We start from the raw sequence: 18540 nt of genomic DNA on the forward strand, positions 1-18540 counted from the left end.
TGCAGATGATGTGAGGTCACGTATCCTGACCTCAGCCTTTTACTACTATGGGGCTTTTTTGTGTTACGTATTCCTTATATTTCAGTGCTAGGAGTCTGGAGAGTGGAAGAGAGGATAAAATAGGTCCCAAACACTATAGACTATAAATGCAGTTCTGGATTCTGCTTTACCATATGATACTCAGGAATACCTCCCTCTTGATGTGATGGCCTTGTAGAGCAGTGCTTCTGATGGGAATGAGATACCATGCTATCTGATGGACACGTCACTGGAGTTAACACCAAAAAAAATCCACAGCCCATGTAAATAGTTTCTTTATGTCATTACTTGATTTCTTACTGAAGGAAATAAGGATTCGCCAGCATAGTGCAGCCTGTTGAACAGCTCTCACGTTTCATACAGATATGATAGATATCGTATTCCCCTTCAAAGACACAGTATCAAAAAGGTATTCTTCAACAGTAATCAGGATACAGTTCTTACCCTTCAGTTATAAGTCAAATATCCTGCAATCTTGAGATTAGTCCTTTCATAAATACTAGAATATGCTTTTAATTTTAGTAGCCTCTTTACCACTTGTGTTGCAGCAGTACCTTGCAGTTAAAGTATTGTATATGAATAATTATTAATAGTGCGGGATAAAATATTTTAGAACTCAAATGGATAGATTTGTGTTTTGCTCTCCTATTCATTAGTGTCATTTGCTTTGGCAGCTGAGACAAACAGTACAGCATGTGAGCACAGCTTCTGTCTTCCCTGCCGGTGAACTGAACAATGAGCTTCTCATGATTTGAGCAGGTGCTGAGTTGTTTGGCATAAACAAGTGTTTACAGACATCTTTGACTTCAAGGACCATATACAGCAGAGGTGGTGTTTGGACTTGGAAGGATCATGCAAAGCATTAAGAAACAGCCTAGCAGTGAGTAGGGCTGTCTTTCATAAGATAAAGTTTTCAGGCTAGTGTTTTGTTGCAGAAATATAATGGGTTGATAACTGGATTCAAACCTTCACATTTGTTCTCATTAGAACCGAGCTGATGACTGCTACTTGAGGTCATGTTTGACATCAGTGTGATGGAGGAGCATAGTGCAAAGAGGGTAAAATGTGTGTATACCTCATAATGAGGCAAAACTGCAAAAATAACTGATTTCTATTATGTCTCACTGAAAAGAACATATCACATTACCCCTAAGCTAAAATAGGAAACAGTTGAGTAACTAAAAACAGGCATGGCTTTTTTTTTATAGAGATGATAAGCAGCAAAAGCTTTAGTCTCTTCATAGGAGTCAAAACTGTCATACAGTGCTGTTTCTATTTTTGAGAACTAGGGCACTTGTGCTGCTACTTTGAAATGTTTTCTGAGATTTGCTTTCTTAAATTAGTATTCCTCTGTACTTACAGTACTCTAGCTCACTTTTAAAATGTTAGCCAAATGTGTAGACTGCTGGTATCTTTTGAGAATGAGGGGAGGGAACTCAAACTCTCTTGAGGAGTTTGGGACTTGGTAAGAGAGAAAGCAAGAGAAAGTGAAGAAATTTTTGTTCTGCCTAAATCTGATGAAACGTCTGGAATTCTGCTGGATTTTGGTTTTGTTCTTTAAGCTTTGCTACCAGTCCTGACAGAATTAGTCTTAATTTGATAGGAGGGTTAATAAGCCATATTGGGAGGTGATATAATTTCTGAATTAGTATCATTTACTCCTTTTTCTTTCCTCTCTCCACTAGAATTTTTTAAATTCACTAACCCTTGATTCCTTAACCCTGTAAGGAGTTAACACTTCTAGGTGATGCTCTGTGAGCAATCCCATTGATGTCATCGAGTATGGACTAAGCTTATTACCAGAGGGAAGAATTTTAAGTAGTTTTTTTTCCCAATCATATCTGAATTTAAAAATAACCAACCTTTCTCTGGTTGTGAAAGAAAAAACACTGTTGATTCCATTCCACTGAAAGTCAACTACATGGAAGGTAGGTAAGTTTGTTCCTGGGCAATTTCCCCCAAGGTTTAGGCTTCGTTATTAGACCCTTTATAGCTTAATTATCAGTAAGGTGATGGAACCATGGTCGTATCTGAAGTGACCACAAAGTTTCCAGGTCTTTCCCCGTTCATAAACAAGCAGTTAAGTTGAAGTTACAAACGCTGTTGCTGCAACAGCATGAGCTACTCATGTTGGTTAATTTAGTTTTGGAAGCATTGTTTGGGCATTTGAAGTCTCAAGTCCTTACACTAGAAGACTTGCTGCTCCCTTTAGGCATCCATGATATCTCTCAAAATTACTTGCATTTACTGATGGTTGTGATACTCGCTTGTATTGTGATTGTGCCCCTCACCATGATTTATAGTTGTTTTGCACAAGTTCCTCCTTAGCTCCTTTAAGGAGGAAACTTTTGATAAACAATGCATCTATGGTTGGACTGATACCTACAGATACAACTGATAGGAAGGGAGGGACTTCTGTGGAAAAAAAACCACAAGCTCTCAAGTACAGAAGTCCTAGAGGACTTGCATAAGGGCTTGATGTGCCAAATAACCGGGTTGTTCTTCCTCCTTTCCCTATCAATTGGTGTTATAAGACATTCCCTAAATAATTGAGCTAAACAAGGGAAGAGAGATGGAAAAATTATGTCCCACTCACATTTATCAAAAGGAAATAGTCACTGTTATTGCATAAAATTAATTTCCATGGTTAAATCTGTGGAGATAGAAATGGAATAGTTAAGACCCCAACCACAGTTAAGACAAGCTTAAAAGTACAGCTTATTTCCAGTACAAATATTTGTCTATAAAAAGCTTTTCCATTTGTGGCTTTTTAAAAAACATAACGTTGACCCAAATTTCTTCTCCTGAATTTTAAGTAGTTCTGTCTATTGTGCTTAGAGTTTTTTGTTTGTTTGTTTGAGGGTTTTTTGTTTGGTTTGGTTTGGTTTTTTTAACCAAGGAAACAGCTACACAATTTGAGGCAGGCTCAGTCTTGTATTTTGGAGAGCTCTTACCTTCCTGTAAAAGCAAGGCACGACTGTCAAACCATCAACTGCTTCCAGTTATGTAAGGACAGTGAATCCCACCCCTGTGTGCTGAGAGGGGCAGAGCATAAAGGGGTGTTACTTTGCTTTCTTGGGCAGAGCTTCTGAACAAGTCTGACCTGGGAACTACTTCTATCAGAGATCTGAGGGCTTTCTGCAAAATTTTATTGTTTCTCGATCTATACAGAGAGAGGGAAAGTCTAGAGCAACAGTCTTCAACTTCTGGCTCACAGGTAACAAACTGCCCAAAAAGCCCTGTACTTCTAATTCCTGCTCCACTTGCCTTGGCTAAAGCAAGATGTTCTTTAGAGCACATGACTTACTGGGTAAAGGTGATCAGGGACCACAAAACGGGGATAACCTGTGCTCTAAAATTGGTCAGGAGTGTACAGCAGTGTAATTGGAGGGTTCTTCCTTTTTCCCTGGACAACTAGGTGGTTTGGTAGGAAAGTACATCCTGATAGAGAACCTGTCTCTTCTTCCTCTGCCTCTGTTTCCTTTCTTGTAATTATTTTAATGGAAAAATTTCAATGCACAGCTATCCTTTTTCCTCAAAAATTTAATTGACGCTTCTCTGCCTTGCTGTAGACCCCATTCTTTCCAGTTTCACTGGTGCCTTGCGGGGCAAGCCCCTGAGGTGGAGGTGTAGGGTTCGAGTGCCTTTCCCCAGGCCTGGGCCTGCAGCAGTGCAAGTCCCCGGCTCCTCCATCCTTCACGGGGCCTTCTCCGTCTGTCGCTGCGGCAGGGCCGGCACCTGAAAGGCCTTCATAGTGAAAGTCACGCGTCTAAATTTAGGAAAAGAAGAAGAAGAAAAAAAAAAAAAAATCGAAGCTGGTTGAAGTCGGCGCAAGGCCAGGCACGACCGGCCCCGCTCCCCGGAAGGGCAGGGAGCCCGCCGGGCCGCCCCCGCCTCCGCGGCCACGATCTCGGCCTTTGCGGCGCTGACTCAGAGCGCCGCCGCACGACTCCGGCCTTTCACGCCGCGCTCCTCGAGCCGTGACTCACGACAACCGCCCCCGCAACGGCGAAGGGGCGGAGCAACGGCGGGCAACCGGCGAGGGGGGGCCCGCGCCGCGCCGCGTACAAAGCGTCGCCGCCGCGGCGGTTACAGCAACGGCCCGCGTTGGGGAACGGCATGGAGGGAGCCGTGGCGCTGCTGGCCCGCTGCCCCACCGGCGGGCTGGGCGTCACCGTCTGCGCCGCCGCCGCCGGGCTGCTGCTCTACCGCATCGCGCGGAGGTGAGGGGCCGGGCCGGGCGAGGAGGGGGTGGTGGCGGACAATGGCCGGGCCGGATGTGGGCCGCGGAGGTGGGAAGGCCCCGCGCGGGGCTCGCCGCCCTGCCCGGCGCCAGTAGCGGAGGGGAACGGCTTCGGCGGGGTGTGGAGAGAGCAGGTAGGGCGGCGGGCAGGCCCGGGGCCTCGGCGTCGGTTGGGATTTGTCCCTTTGGCGGTACCGGTGAGGCTTAGGGAAAGAGCCCCCCGAATTGCCAGCGGCCACAGAACCTTCTAGGTTAAACGGCTGGATACGGGGTTTTTTTTCTGTATTCCCTGAAATTGCTTCGTGTCTTTGTGTGCCTGCACCGAACACCAAGGACTTCCCTGCTGCGGGAATCTGGAGCGTTCCCCTCTCTCCAGTGCGTGGTCCCCAGGCTGCCGTTGTGCCCAGGGCTGGAGGTTTTCCTCCCTTGCTTTCTGACCTGCTTGAGACAGGGAAAGAGGGGGGTTTGCTGCTTGTGTTGGGTGATTTGGAGGTGAAAGCGTGATTGCAGGGGGAGCAGTGCCGCAGAAGTAACAGCGCTGCTAGTGCAGTGCTAAAACTTGGGAACATGACATGAAGTCGAAGTTATTAGTTAGTGACCAAAATTCTTTGGTTGGTTGTTTCTTAATTGCATGGAACATTTCTGACCTTAGAACAGATCTAAACATATCAATTGAAAACAAGGTTTTAAGAGCATCAGAGAGAAGTCGGGAGACAGACTTCATAAAAGGAGGAAACCTTAGTTTGACAGATTTTAATGTAGCATAGCTTGTAACGAATGTAGGAATATATGAAATCAGAGGCACTTTAAACTGTATAACAGAACAGACTTGAGCGTTGTGCTCATCTATTGAGTGCTTCTATTGGAATAAAAGGCAGTCCCAAGGACTCATTACGTTAAGATTCACTTCAAGTTTATACTTTCATATAGAAGCATATTTCTACATCCAGCACAAAATACTAAAGGTTTGCTCTAAAGCATTTGCTGTTTATATAGCCACATAAATAGTTGGTGGTCTGTTAGCCCATATAGAAGACTTGGCATTTCTGTGGTGTGTTTAGGGCAGCTAGGAAATACTGTCAGCCTAAAGCAATCCCCAGTGAAGCAGGCAGCATTTCTTCTTCTGAGGGAAGAGATTGATTTGTTTTGCCCAAGTTCATCCAAAGGTCTCTGGAATGGAAAGCATTTCTTCTCAAGTCTTTGAAAGCCTGCTGGACAGCTTTAAATGTTTTCAGGAGGTGACCTTAGTAATTCCTTGGGGCTACATATTGATGTTTCTCAATACTATTCTGTTATTACCTAATTTCTTACTTTGCCTTAGTTAAATGAATCTTCCAAAGACATCAAGGAGGACAGCTTTATAAGGGACTGATCCAGACACAGACATCTCTATGTTAATGTTATGATACAGCCCTGTTTTACTTCATTTTCAACCTGAGTGCACTTACATACCTAGTCAGATGCATTTACCACTCCCTGTAGAAAGGGAAATAAAATATGTCAGAATAACCTAGTGGAAGGTACTTCTGGAGTAACTCAGTATGTGGAGTCGCACTACTGTAACTGTACCAGCATCTAAGACTGTGCTTTTGGTATTGGAGAGAAAAAAGATTACATGTACAAATTTGCACAGGAACTCCTTAAACTTTATGAGTTTGGCCAGATAGGAAAACTCCAGTATGTTTTTTGGTCTTTCTTCAAGATTGTAGCTTGGCTGCTTGTTTGTTACATATTGTTGGAAGTCTGGTTGCTGAGTTCAGACCAGCAGCTGTAGCCACACTTCTTTCATTTTCTGTGACCCTCCAGATGGTCAGCGACTGACTTGTTGTCAGTAGCAATATGGAGTACCCCATGAGGACCGCTTTCCTGGGACTCTTTTGGTCAGTGGTGGCAGAGGCTGCTCCTTCTACCAATAAAGTCAAGATAAGCCTGTTAGAGACACTGAGATGGCAAAAAAAGGGTATCTTTTCTGGGAGATCTTGTCCTGATGGCCCATGTTTGGAATTACGGCAGCTGAATGAGCTGCCACCCAGGAGCTTCCCTGACTGTGAGCTGAACATGGTATCAGCTCCAGTGAGCTCCTTTTAACTCAGTCATGCTGTGTTAACTCAGACCACGCTGTGCTGTGGGCTTGCTCTGTGCTGTGGAGCTTTGGCAGCTTGGTTATGTCAAACTGCCGTCAGATGTTGCGCTGATCAAAACTGATCTGTGCGAAAGAGCTCATCTTCCTAGTGTGTTTTTTCTTCAGATTTGCTGGCATAGCTGTTTGTGTAATTGCTTGGTAACCCAGTTGTGCCAGAATGAAGAGTATTGCTTTAAATACTTTGAATGGAGAATTAGTTTTTCTTTTAATTCTTGGCAGAAGATGAGGGTAACCCAGTGAAGAACTGCACATCCACCTGTGGCCTCTTGTAAGAATACGGAAAACCAAACATCTTCATCTTCTGACCTAGCAGTAGGGGAGGGGTGAGGAATAGATATAAATAAAAATATTTCAAAATCCAGGTTATTATTTTCAGGTCACTGATTTGACCTGCACTTAATCAGGGAGGCTGTTGTTCTGGCACTCTAGAAGTGTGGACTTAAGCGTGACCTTAAATGTATGTATAAATGGGGAGTAGTGGAGAGTGCTGGGAGTTGGAAGGAACACAAGTTCCTTCTTATGTTACATGAGAGACACAAACTCGTTGCTAAACAGCGTTTGTCAGTGGATGTACCGGCAGTCTGATTTTTTGCAAGCACTATGTACAGGACAAAAAGCTTTTTAGCAAAGTAAAGGCATCTGATAGCCTCTCACAAAGGAACATTTTGTCATGTTGTCTGAGCAGTATCTCACATGTGGGTGTTGATCTCATAACTGCGTTTACTCCAGGTATATCCCCCCCAGTGTTGTCTTAAGCAAAGATCTTCTACCTGTCCAAACCTGGGAATTTTTTCTACTTTTTGGGGTGTGTAGGCTACAATACTGAGTTAGCACAGCAAGTCAGCTGTTAATGGAATGTCTCTATGCAGTAATTCAATCACTTTTTGCTGCTCAGGTTTTATTTTGCAGAGTGTTTCTTTGTCCAGTGAAGCTAATTCAAGTTAATACAGTGTTAGATTATAAACTCCTTAGAGATGATTTGCCAAGTGTTTTGCAAGGGATTGAGCACATGCTCGGTGTAAATGCTTATATGGGTTTTGCATTGTCTGTCTTCTCATAACAGAATGTCTGGCTTCAGAAGCAATGTGTGCTCTAGCTTATTACATTCAGCTGCTGCCTGAATTCTGTCAAGGTATATATAGCTCCAAAGTCATTAAATCCGTATTTGAGAGTCTTTCCAAGTGCAGTAGTTGGGTTTTGTTTTTAAAGTCCTGCCCAGTTACTAGAAAATTAGCATTCCACCTATGTGTTCTTGCCTCAAATGACCTTTTTTTTTTTTTTTTTTTTCTCTTTTTTTTTTCCTTTTTCATCCAGCAGGTTGGGAACTCCTGATTTTTTTGCACCTATTTCTATGGCAACAGATGATAGGTTCACAGAAGGAAGGATTATTGCTTTTTATCCGAAGTAATCCAGGATTTAGCAGTTTCTTTTACATACATTGTGAGAACGAGGGGCTGCTGTTTAAGCCTTGGTAGCACTTCCTCAACCTGAAGAGTGAGCAATGGAGTCCTGTTTGGAAAAGATGTTAAGGTCTCAAGTATACTAAGGATTTGGTCTCTGATATTAGCAAGTTCTCAAATAGGGTTTAGCATTGGTTCTTTTTTTTTTTTTTTTTTTTTGCTTTATAGCATGCATGCTTTACTAATTTTTTTTGGCTTGTGCTTTCCACTTCTGTGTTATCCTTGAAATTAGCACTTCTACCTACTGTGTCATGTCATGGAAGTTAGAGACTGGTGGTAGGCAGAGACTGAAGTGTGGTGTGTCTTCTTTCTGTGGCTGCCAGAGGATGGTGCCACAGCGGCACGAAGGTGGAATTGTGGCACTTGCTACAGCACCAGGCACCATGCAATAACCTACGTCAGAGGATGGAGTTTAAGTTGCGCTTGCTATCAAAGTCAGTGCTCAAGGTGCAGTTGGATTTGTATTTTGGTGGTTAACATGCTGAAGCCTATATGCATTATATTTTCATAGCTTTTACACCTATGATAGGGAGATGAAACTACCACCAACAGATGTTGCTGTCCATCCTTCACATGGCTGTTTTGACGTGTGGTTTTCTTGGCCTTTGGACAGTGATAGCTCATGGGTAACTTTGACTAGTGACCTAGATTTCTATCTGGTTTAAACTTTTTTTTGCCTGTCAGTTTCAATGGTTGTATTTTTAACTTGGCTCACTTTCTGTTTTGAGCCCCCTTGGCAATGAGAAAAATTGAGCAGTGAATATTCATTTTAAAAGAGGGGTGTGGGTGTATGCGTCTATTTTGAGATGAGAATCTGTCACCCTAGCAGCCCCAGCCATTTTCTTACAGCATCTGGCAGGGAATCCTCTGTGCACTTTGGCTTTTTAGGCTTCTTTCTGGTGCTTCGTTTCAAGCTGCTTCTTGTCACTAGTACTTACAACAGGAGGCCCAAGCATCACTTGAGGATTTGTTATTTTATGAATGGAGTTTCAAGACATGGTCTGTGGAAATGGGAGTGGGGAGGAGTCTTAATTGTAGGCATCCAGCTACAAGAGAGAAGCCAGCTTAACTTAAGGGGAGAACCACCCTCCCATTTGGTTGCCAGGTGCCAGACATTTCTGCAACATTCAGAAGATGTTTTGCTATGGGATATTACAGCAGCAGAGAACATTATTCCTAGAGCAGGCAGAAGTTGCTCTCAAGTGGTGAGCACTTTCACTCTCTGCTCCTTCAGAAGCTGTCCGGCAGAAGGCACGCTGCTTACTTGGTGGAGTTGGGCAGCAAACGGAGCTGGTGGCAGCTGGGTCCATCTGTCTGCGTAGCTGCCATAGCAAGTCCCTGCCTGGGCTTTGCCTGAACAGCTGCCCTCCCTTCGAGGTGAGGTTGGGACTGGTTCTGATAAACCTAGACAAGTGGGCTGTGTTGCCTTAACCTGCCAGGAAGCTTCCTCTTTGGTATTGCACCAAGTTTCAAGACAAATGCAGACTTTCTTTAGCAGGCAGGCTCAAGGGCCAGGCCGCTGAAGTTCTTTGTTCAAACACCTGTCACAACCTGTTGACTGGGGTCACATCACAGCTGTTTCTCTTGTTGTGACTGTTGTTTTAACAGGATTGTTTTTGAAAAACAAGGGGCTCGTGGATCCAGGTCATTAGTCTTTGTCTCTTCTTGTCCAGTGCCTAAAAACTGGGAAGACACGTGGATTCCTCAGTTCCTTCTGTATCTAAAGCTGTAAAGAAACAGCTATTTATTTATAATTTGACATGCCCTTGTCCTTGAAAAATTTTCTAACAAGCTGAGCAGATAAAACCGTAACCATGTGCCCATTTCCTAGGTCTCTGAGTACCATAATATGCAGTTCTTGTACATTGGAACTTTCGTTTCCCGGAATCCTGTGTGTTAAGCAGTGAGTCTCCCGCACTCTTTGCATGTATTAACACTGCTGATTATGGAGAGGACTTGCAACCCCAAATATGCCTCTGAAAAACAGCGAAGTGGGTTATTCAAAATGTTGTTATTAAAGTTCTGGCATGTGCATGGTACTAGTGCAAAGAGATACGAGCATCAGGCAGGTTTTTTTCCTACTTTGATAGTCTATCTTTTCCTTGCTAAAATGGCTACTCCGAATCATACCATTGAACATGCTGAATGGGAAGGTTAATTGTTATTCCAGCCTCTCTTGCATTTCCCTGTTTGAAAGCCATTGCTTTCCTCTACATCAGCTGAGCTCGGTGTTCACGCCTGACACATTTCCTTTCCCAGCAGGAAGAAGCCCACGCACGTGACGGTGAACTGCTGGTTCTGCAATCAGGACACGGTGGTGCCGTATGGGAATCGCAACTGCTGGGACTGCCCCAACTGTGAGCAGTACAATGGGTTCCAAGAGGTACTGTGACAAATTGCTTGAAGGGTGGTTGGGAAGGCGCGTGCCCTGTGGAACAGTGCTTGTGGGAAAACTCCACTCCTCATTTAAGATGATAAAGGCCCAGTGTAGATGAATATCCAGCGGTTTGACAGCTGGCGGCTCTGTGCCCAGCACCTGTGAACCCAGCAGCTGATCACTGCTGGGTTTTCAAATTTGAGAAAGAATCCGCTATGCTGGGATGTGATGACATGGAATGATAAAGACAAATTTTTCTCTCTTGCTTCAAGGGGCAAAAAAGGCCTTGACGTTTTCACCAATGTCTGTTAAGAATTTTCTTTTTTTAATATATGAAACAATTCTCTGGTTTTGTATTTTGAAACAGCTGAATTGCTTTATTTAGGGTATTGAATAACAAAGCCTATCTTAAGCCAAAATCCACCACCACTAACTGCTTGCAATAGATGTACAGAACAGTGGATGGGGAAGATTTGAAGCATTTTGTCCCTTTTTACTTATTTCTTTTGTTACGTAGATGAATGCATGGAGTGCAGAGCTCCTGATGGAGCTTAGGGAATCTTGTTACCAACCAGAGGATACCTAGCTTAAATTTTATGATCTCATGTTTGCTTTCCCTCCTGCCTCCCTTTTTGCTTCTTGTCAGAATGGAGACTACAACAAGCCCATCCCTGCTCAGTACATGGAACACCTTAACCATGTTGTGTCGGGTGCTACAACTTTTTGTGATCCTACCAAACCGCAACAGTGGGTGAGCAGCCAAATTCTGCTTTGCAAGAAATGCAACAACCATCAAACCACAAAGATCAAACAGCTGGCTTCATTCTCACCAAGGGAGGAGGTCAGTGTTCGCTAGGGACTGCATCACAGGAGAATGTTTGTCCAAGGCTTTCCCATGCATGTATCTGCTATTCCTGCTCTGATTAATTTGCTCTGTAATTATTTTGTCTGGCTTTGCAAATGGTACCATGCTTCAGCCTAGTAAGCAGGAGAGAGGGGAATTTTTAAGTGTCTTATAGAATGATGCTCCATTAGTCTTCAGAAGCACTATGTGGCACTCCAGTACAGAGAAAGTTACTGATTAGTGTTGAAAATTTGCCTAAGTCTATTCCAAAGCTAGAATGTAATGACTTGTTGTAGATGGACGCTGTGATTTGAAGCTTGAGCCCAAAACCAAGTATGCACATTGCTGAGATCAGCTTACAGCTCCAGTACTAACTGTTGACGCAGCTGAACTTACAGGATCTGGTAGGCACAACAGCCAACTAGTCACCTTGAAGCCTTAATAGCTTTTGTTTTTCCTGAGGCTTGGCTGTGTCACTCTGCTTTTACTAGTGAAGTGGGAGAGGAGTCCTTCTGCAGCCACATCATCTCCCTTGTTATGTGTTTGTGCCTAGCAGGGCAAAGAGATTTTACAGTTTACAGCAGCAAGATTTCCTGCTGAGCAACTTCTTGGCCTTGCTATTACTTAATTAATATACATGGAGGATAGGATAGTGGGGTTTCTCCAGCAACCTTCTCCAAGGGCCCTTTTGTCTCTTCTGGGACACGGAGGCTGGGTCAGCTGTATGTGAAGTTGGTTGTATGGCTGGCCTTCAGCTTGGTCACTGTTCAGGTCTGATTTCAGGGGCCTGTTCCTCTGGAGACTGGAAGCATGCCTTGCTTGCATGTCAGTAGTAAGCATCATAACTGGTGGGGGCCCTGCAGTTCTCATCTACTGTTCCTCTCCTGTTCTTTCATTTCACCAGGGCAAGTATGATGAGGAGATTGAGGTGTATAAGCACCATCTGGAGCAGACTTACAAGCTGTGCCGTCCATGCCAGGCTGCTGTGGAGTATTACATAAAACATCAGAATCGGCAGCTCCGGGCGCTGCTGCTCAGCCACCATTTCAAACGCCGTGAAAAAGACAAGACCTATATTCAGGTATCTGGGGGGACAAATGAGGGGATTTAGGGGGAAGTGCAGAGAGTGAGGTACCTCTGCACCTGGATTTGCTGCTGGGAAAGGAAGGCAGCGGCCTTGGGGATTTCTAACTCTGAGAGCTTGGGTGCATGCAGGAATTTAGAAGAGCACAAGATAGTTGCCACAGATGCTCCTGATGACAGCTTACGGTTTTCCTCTTGCTGGTGTCATTCAGTGCAATCGCCAGAAGGTAAGTCTAAAGTAATAATAAGAGTAGAGTGGAAGGAAAATAGTGGGACAGGTAGAAAAGGGCAGATAGGGAAGTCAATTGATGAGTACAGTGCAGGAAACTGCGGAGTAAGGAGAGGAAAAGAGGTAGTGAGGATGATAGGAAGTGATTTATCACCATCTCCTTGCTTCACTGCCCTGCCTGACCTTGGCATCTGCTCGTAGCTCTGCTGTTGCTCTTTGCTAGTCTGCAACATCCCATGTGGTGCCAGCCCAGTACAGAGATTACAAGGACTTGAGCAAAACAGTCCAGTGAGCCATACGGTCTGGAAGTGTTCCATAAAGCACAATTTCAAAGCCTTACTACAGTTCATTCAGCTTCTGACAAGGTGTTTCTCTCTTCCTCTGCAGAATTTGTATTCATCCTCCTCTTGTGCTTCCATAACCACACCAGCTCAGGTGATATTTCTGCGGTTCTTGGCCTTCCTCAGCTGTGCGTTCCTGGTTCTGATGGCCTTGTATGGGTCAAGCGACCCCTTCTCACTCTCTGCAGCGGCCCCTGCTCCTGCCTCCTCTGGTCCAGCATCCATTCGGAACAGGACTGGCACAAGCTCACGTGCAGACACTTCCAAGATGGTGGCAGGCTGGCAGGAGCTGCTCCGCTTGCTCCCAGAACAGATGGTGGAGAACCTAAGTGCTGCATGGGCTTACGGGAGGAATCACCAGATGGCAGTTGCTGTCCTTGGGCTGTTCACCTGCCTGTTGGCCATGTTCTTAGCTGGGCGCATCAGGTGGGTGTGCTTTTTTCTTCTGTTTCACTTAAAGGAAAACTGCATTATGTTAGAGTTCTTTTGCCCTGTCTTGACTTAGTGAGCCAGTGGGTGAACATTTGCCAGAACGGCATACGTAGTAGTGGGTGGCACAGTTCTCTGTTATTCTTTGGGTTGCAAGACAGCAGAGCTTGCCTTGCCTTGGTTCATTCAATTTAAGCTTGAATACTGTGAATGCTCCCTCTGCAGCTCTGTAATCTGGTGGAAAATCAAACTGATCTATTCAGGTACTTCGCACAGCAGTGGGAAGGGCTGCAGATGATACAACCCTGTAGTAAGAGGTGGCACATAACCTGCTCAGTCTGTGTACCCTTCCCACGTTTTCCCCACCTTCCCTCTCCTTCCCCAGGACCAAGGGAGTTCACTGTTGACTAAACTCTTGCCTTGTGTCTTAATTGGTTTCTTTTTGGCATTGCAGGCTCCGGAGAATTGATGCGTTTGCTTCAGTCTTGTGGCTCGTAGTGATGAGTCTGCATTTAGCTGAGACGTACCTGAAGATGGCAACACCCAGCTGGCTAGACACAGTCAAATTTGGCACTACGTCCTTGTGCTGCTTGGTGGGCTTCACCGCAGCAGTGGCCACGCGGAAATCAACGGGCCATCGGAGATACCGGCCCCGAAGGTCAGAGCCAGAGCAGTGACGCTGGGGGAAGGAGGAAAAAAAGCCTTATGAACTCTTTGCGACTGGTGCTTCTCTCTCCTCTTTCTATTTTCCCTTCCTCTGTTTCTTTTTTTTCTTTTTTTTAAAATTTGATAAGCAATGAAGATATTTTCTTCCTTTATATATATATTTTTTTTCCCATCCTTTCTTCCCTCTGTGCTGGCTGCTTGGAGCATTTCCACTGCTGGTGCTAGCCATGGAAGCTGTTCCTCCTGCCTCCATTCTCCTTTCCTCCTGAATCCTACGTCAGCAGTGCAAATATCCAACTTCCCTAAAGCCAATTCTTCCAGCAGCTGCTTCACAAACTGCTCCATAAATGCAGCCTCCTCCCCATTGTGCTTCTCCAGCCAAAGAGATTCTGGCTTCTCCTGTCCTTCCGGTTCGTCTCACTGCCCGTCCATCCTTAGCCAGTCACAGAGGAATCCTCTGCCTTGATCCTCCGTGGGGCCCAGACCACCCTCAGTTTTCTAATGGTGCTGGTCATTTTAATTTTGAACTGATGGGAAGTTGCCTCTGGATTCCGAGTCCTCGTAACGTGTGCTGTAGTAACACTGCGTGGTGTACAGGCATGCGAGGAGGGGACCACACGGAGTCCATAACCTGGTTCTTCTTGCCTTCCACTGTGTAGCATCGCTTAACTGCATGCTCTCTCGCTCTGCCATTCTTCTATGACTCCTGTTTTAAATGGAGAGGCATCCTTAAGTGCTTTTGACTGGAACTTCAATAATTTATTTAAAAGGGTGCTTTAAAAGGTTATGTAGCTCAGGGTGTCCTGACTGAATATCTGAAAGTATTCAGCTGTTTTAGGCTAAACTTTCAAATGTACCAGCGGCTGTTGCTTTCAATGCCGGTTTTCTTTGGGTAAAAAACCTACCCACTCCCACCACCTCCTGAAGAGCATCTGTGTAAAAGCACAACTGGATAAAAATGTCTATGTTCCTCCATTCCTGTAGCCCTAGAAAGAGAAGAAATGTGGGATGAAAAACCTCATGCTGTGGTATATGGCAGCTTTTATTGTACATCACTATTTATTCAGTCAATGTTTTGTGTACTGTTGAGAACACAGGTTAGGAGGATGTGCTGTAGGAGGGGGTGGGAGCCTCTGCTATGGGACTGCATGACAGCAGAGATGGATTTTTCATGTTACTTGGAGGGGTTCTTTCTTGAAGTCTGGCATTGGCACTAATGCTGCTGCAGAAAGGGGTCTGGAAATCATCTCTTCGAGTTGAGTGCCTGGCAGTCCTCTACTGAAAGCTGGGGTGGCTGGGTGTTACTGTGTGGGGAGGAAGGAGCTTTCAGCTGCTTGGGGTTTTGTAGGATTAACTTGTTGGGGCCTCATAGGATAAGCAGTCTGATTATCCTGCACTGTTTTTTGCAAGGCACTCCACTGAGTTTCTCATCCGGATTTGGCTCTTTCAAGAGGAAATAGCGTTGTTACAGAAGATCTGCTGTTTTCTTCTCTTCAGGGTAGCTCAATGGAACTTACCACACTAATAGTCTGATATAAGTTAATTGGCTGTCTTAATCTTATATGTATAAACTCTAAAAATCGGAATGGAGCTCTCACTATGAAGTATCTGCATCTCCTCCTGCAAGATTTAGACACTACTGGATGCTGCAGATGCTGGTGAAATGATAGAAGCTTTTTTAAAGGAAACAAAATATATTTCATAGCTTTTCAGAGTTATTGTTCTTCAAACCGGTGTTCATTGTGAAAGCAGTAAGGTAGCACTAACAAAAGCTCTGCAGAGGTTTGTTAACGATAAGCCAAGTTGAGTCTGTCCTGGGAAGGTACAGCTCCTGGCTGAAGGACCACGTGCCTGTCACTTAACGACTGGCATGGGAAGGGGACACACAAACCTGCTTCTCCTGTGTGCTCTCCTTTGGAACTTTTTTCCAGTGCCTTCAGATAACTGCAATATCCACTTCCAAGCAAACAGCACACCTTTCTCCATTCTGGTGCTTGTCAGTGCTTCCGCTCTGAGGGTTGTGTGCTTCCTTGTCCACAAAAAGAATCCAGCATCTGCAAAGTCTGGTTCCACTCTTCTGTGTTCTCGTCTTCTATCAATTCTGATGCAAAAGGTTTGTCATCCAGCTCACAGTCACAGATTTTCTTGTTCCGGTCTCAGCCTTTCAAAATGCTAAATAATAACCATTATGTCCCATTTCTCATGGGGACACTTCATTGAATTTAGAATTATTTCAAAATAAATACTACAAGAAGCCATGTGACTTCATCAAAACAGGAAAAAAAGCCAGCAGAAGTGTGCAGGGTCCTCAGTGCTGGGTTAGACTTTGACGAACACTCTGGTGCCTCTTTCCTACTCTCCTTTAGGAGATTTAGTAGGAAATGTTCCTTAAAAATCCAGTCTTTTTTCTCTACCTCTCAGCCTGTTGGAGAAGGGACCAGCGTTAAGACAGACAGCAGTAGGCTGGTGAAAGGACAGGAAGTGGCAGAGAAGAAAAAAGTGGGGGGACAATTTTGTGTATGGATGTGCTATCACTGTCTACTCCGCTTTCCTTTCCGTGCAGTGATCACTATGATGTTTTCACCCCTGGAAAACTCCCCACTGCAGTGACCGTCCCAACACCATTTTTCTGCACTGTTAAAAGTGAGGTGGACAAAGCCACCTAACAAACTGGAAACCGGATCCAGTGCCAACTCTGCCATTCTGTAATCAAGCTGCACAGAAGACCTGAGAAACCTTGAGCTACTATGTCCACTAAGTGAAATAAGACATCTAGACTTTTTTTTTCCTTCTTCCCTTCTTCCTGCTTCAGTATTTTCAGGTTTTCCCCATAAAGACTGATATTTCTATTTAGCTGTCATTGTCTTCTGCGCTTACCTGTAGAAGTTGGATTGAAAGTTCCTGCTGGCTTCCAGCACATGAAGTTGCAGCCACCTGGTGTGGCAGAGGTGAGCGGTTCCTCTTGCTGCTCTGCTGTCAAGTACATCCAAGTGATGGGAGAAATCTCCTGTTTAGAAGGATTTATTGAGACTCTTAGAAGGAGGAGGAGTGTGAGCCGCTCACAAACTGTTAAACCATTTGGTAATGTCATGCCTGATTTCTAATGGCAATAGCCTTTCTTTTTGTTTGAGAAGAATTTTCTTGCCGAGTAGCAAGGAAATTCTCAGCAGCAGCCTCTAAAAGTGCTTGTCAGCCTCTTCAGATGTTTAGCTTTCAGGAGCTGAACGTCAAGGCTGTATTAAGTCTCACTTTGTCCTATTTCATGTGGCCTCCTATCTCTTCTGAGCAGCTGTTTTCCTCCCTTCTTTTTAGGAGCATTTTTTTTTCCTTTCAATTTAAACATGCCCCATCTTTCAGCCCTCTGGAATCTGGCACCTTTTATGATGTTCTGCTGTTGTTACATTATCTTCCTATGCCTGATCTTTTCTTTTATTCTCTTTTATTTTTCTTGTGCAGTACTGTGATGGGATGGGGAGGATGCACACTAGATATCAGGAACAGACAGTTGGTAGGACTGTGGGAAGGAGTGGGATTTACACTGTGAAGCCTGAATAATACTGTTAAGAAGTATTTTAGCTCTATTTTCACAGCAAGTGCAAATCTATACTGAAAGAGTTTAAAATTTTTTCATCTGGGAGATATGTTAACTGCAACTGACATGGAAGCAAGAAATCGATTTGTCTTCACTTTATGCGGATTAATACGATTGAAGTATATTTACAAGTTGTGCTAATGTTATATGTCAGAACATCAGAGAGCTACTTCATTTTATGGCCAACAGAACCCTGGTCTCTGTGGTGCTTTGCCCAGAACTTATAATTGAAAAACTTTTGGACTCGTAATTGGAAAAATGTCAAAGGTGAAACAACAAAACACACATTGAAGTGTGGTTCAATTTTAATGCCAAAGAAGCTTTTGTCTTTGCTCAGGTGTCAGCTTATTTTCACACTTCTTGGGGCCTCACCATGTCTGTGCTGCTGCTTCTAAAAACAGCAAAAAACCTCAGAGCCTTGAAACCAAACTTGCAGCAATTCAATTTTTTGTCTTTTAGACACTGAGGCTGACAGTCTCCTCCCTTTCTGCTTTTCTCACGTGCTTTTGCTGATGGTAGAGGGTGATTGATGTTTTGGAGGAGAGGGAAGAAAGGAGGAGAAAGGTGTATTTTTTCCAAAGGTGTTCTGATTTATAAACTGCTAGCATTCGATCTGTACCAATTGTGTCTCCTTAAACAATGAAGCCTGAAGAAGATCAGTTATCATTATTTTACTGTTGACTGCTTCTGGAAAAAAAAATAGTTAAATAACCACTGCCTTTACTGAGACTGTTCCTGCGATACCCGATTTCAGTGCCAAATGGACTTCTAAACACTAGGCCATGCTGTAGGTTCTGTAAGGTGCTTTGCCAACTTTGCATTTTTAACTTGAGGGTCAGTTAGGAAATAGGTCGGCAGTTAGATACGCCGTCTAACTCGGTCTGGTTGCTTCCCCCACAGCGAGTCCAGCAGGAGGAGATGATACGCTTTCAGCTCGGGTATTTTGGTGCAAGTCCAACGTCTGAGCACAGTGCTACCATCCTCATGAAGCTGAGGTGCTATTTTGTATGATACACGGGTCTACATTTTCTTCTGCTGTGGGGGATAATATCTAACAAAGGGCTGGTAACTTACTAACTTGACACAAAAGTCAT

At 44.3% G+C, this 18540-nt stretch overlaps 1 protein-coding gene across 4 annotated transcripts in view; it reads left to right on the plus strand.

The window, feature by feature from the left end:
• The first annotated feature begins 3154 nt into the window (after nt 1–3154).
• The window catches only part of TMEM201 (transmembrane protein 201), a 28399-nt gene continuing 13013 nt past the window's right edge, over nt 3155–18540 (plus strand). For 2 of the 4 annotated variants that reach the window (XR_015260790.1, XM_086764243.1), the window contains exons 1-6: nt 3517–4262; nt 10145–10268; nt 10909–11103; nt 12011–12187; nt 12806–13185; nt 13643–13846. Coding sequence is in view for 3 of the 4 variants with exons in the window: in XM_086764243.1 (XP_086620369.1) it covers nt 4159–4262; nt 10145–10268; nt 10909–11103; nt 12011–12187; nt 12806–13185; nt 13643–13846 (1184 nt within the window). In the remaining variant the exon portion in view is untranslated. Of the gene's footprint in view, nt 3257–3516; nt 4263–10144; nt 10269–10908; nt 11104–12010; nt 12188–12805; nt 13186–13642; nt 13847–18540 lie in introns of those variants that run through there. The other 2 variants (XM_086764245.1, XM_086764244.1) reach the window with 2 other exon arrangements.

The sequence above is a fragment of the Chlamydotis macqueenii genome, chromosome 21 (genome assembly GCF_036417535.1).
Source record: "Chlamydotis macqueenii isolate bChlMac1 chromosome 21, bChlMac1.mat, whole genome shotgun sequence".
Lineage (NCBI taxonomy): Eukaryota > Metazoa > Chordata > Aves > Otidiformes > Otididae > Chlamydotis > Chlamydotis macqueenii.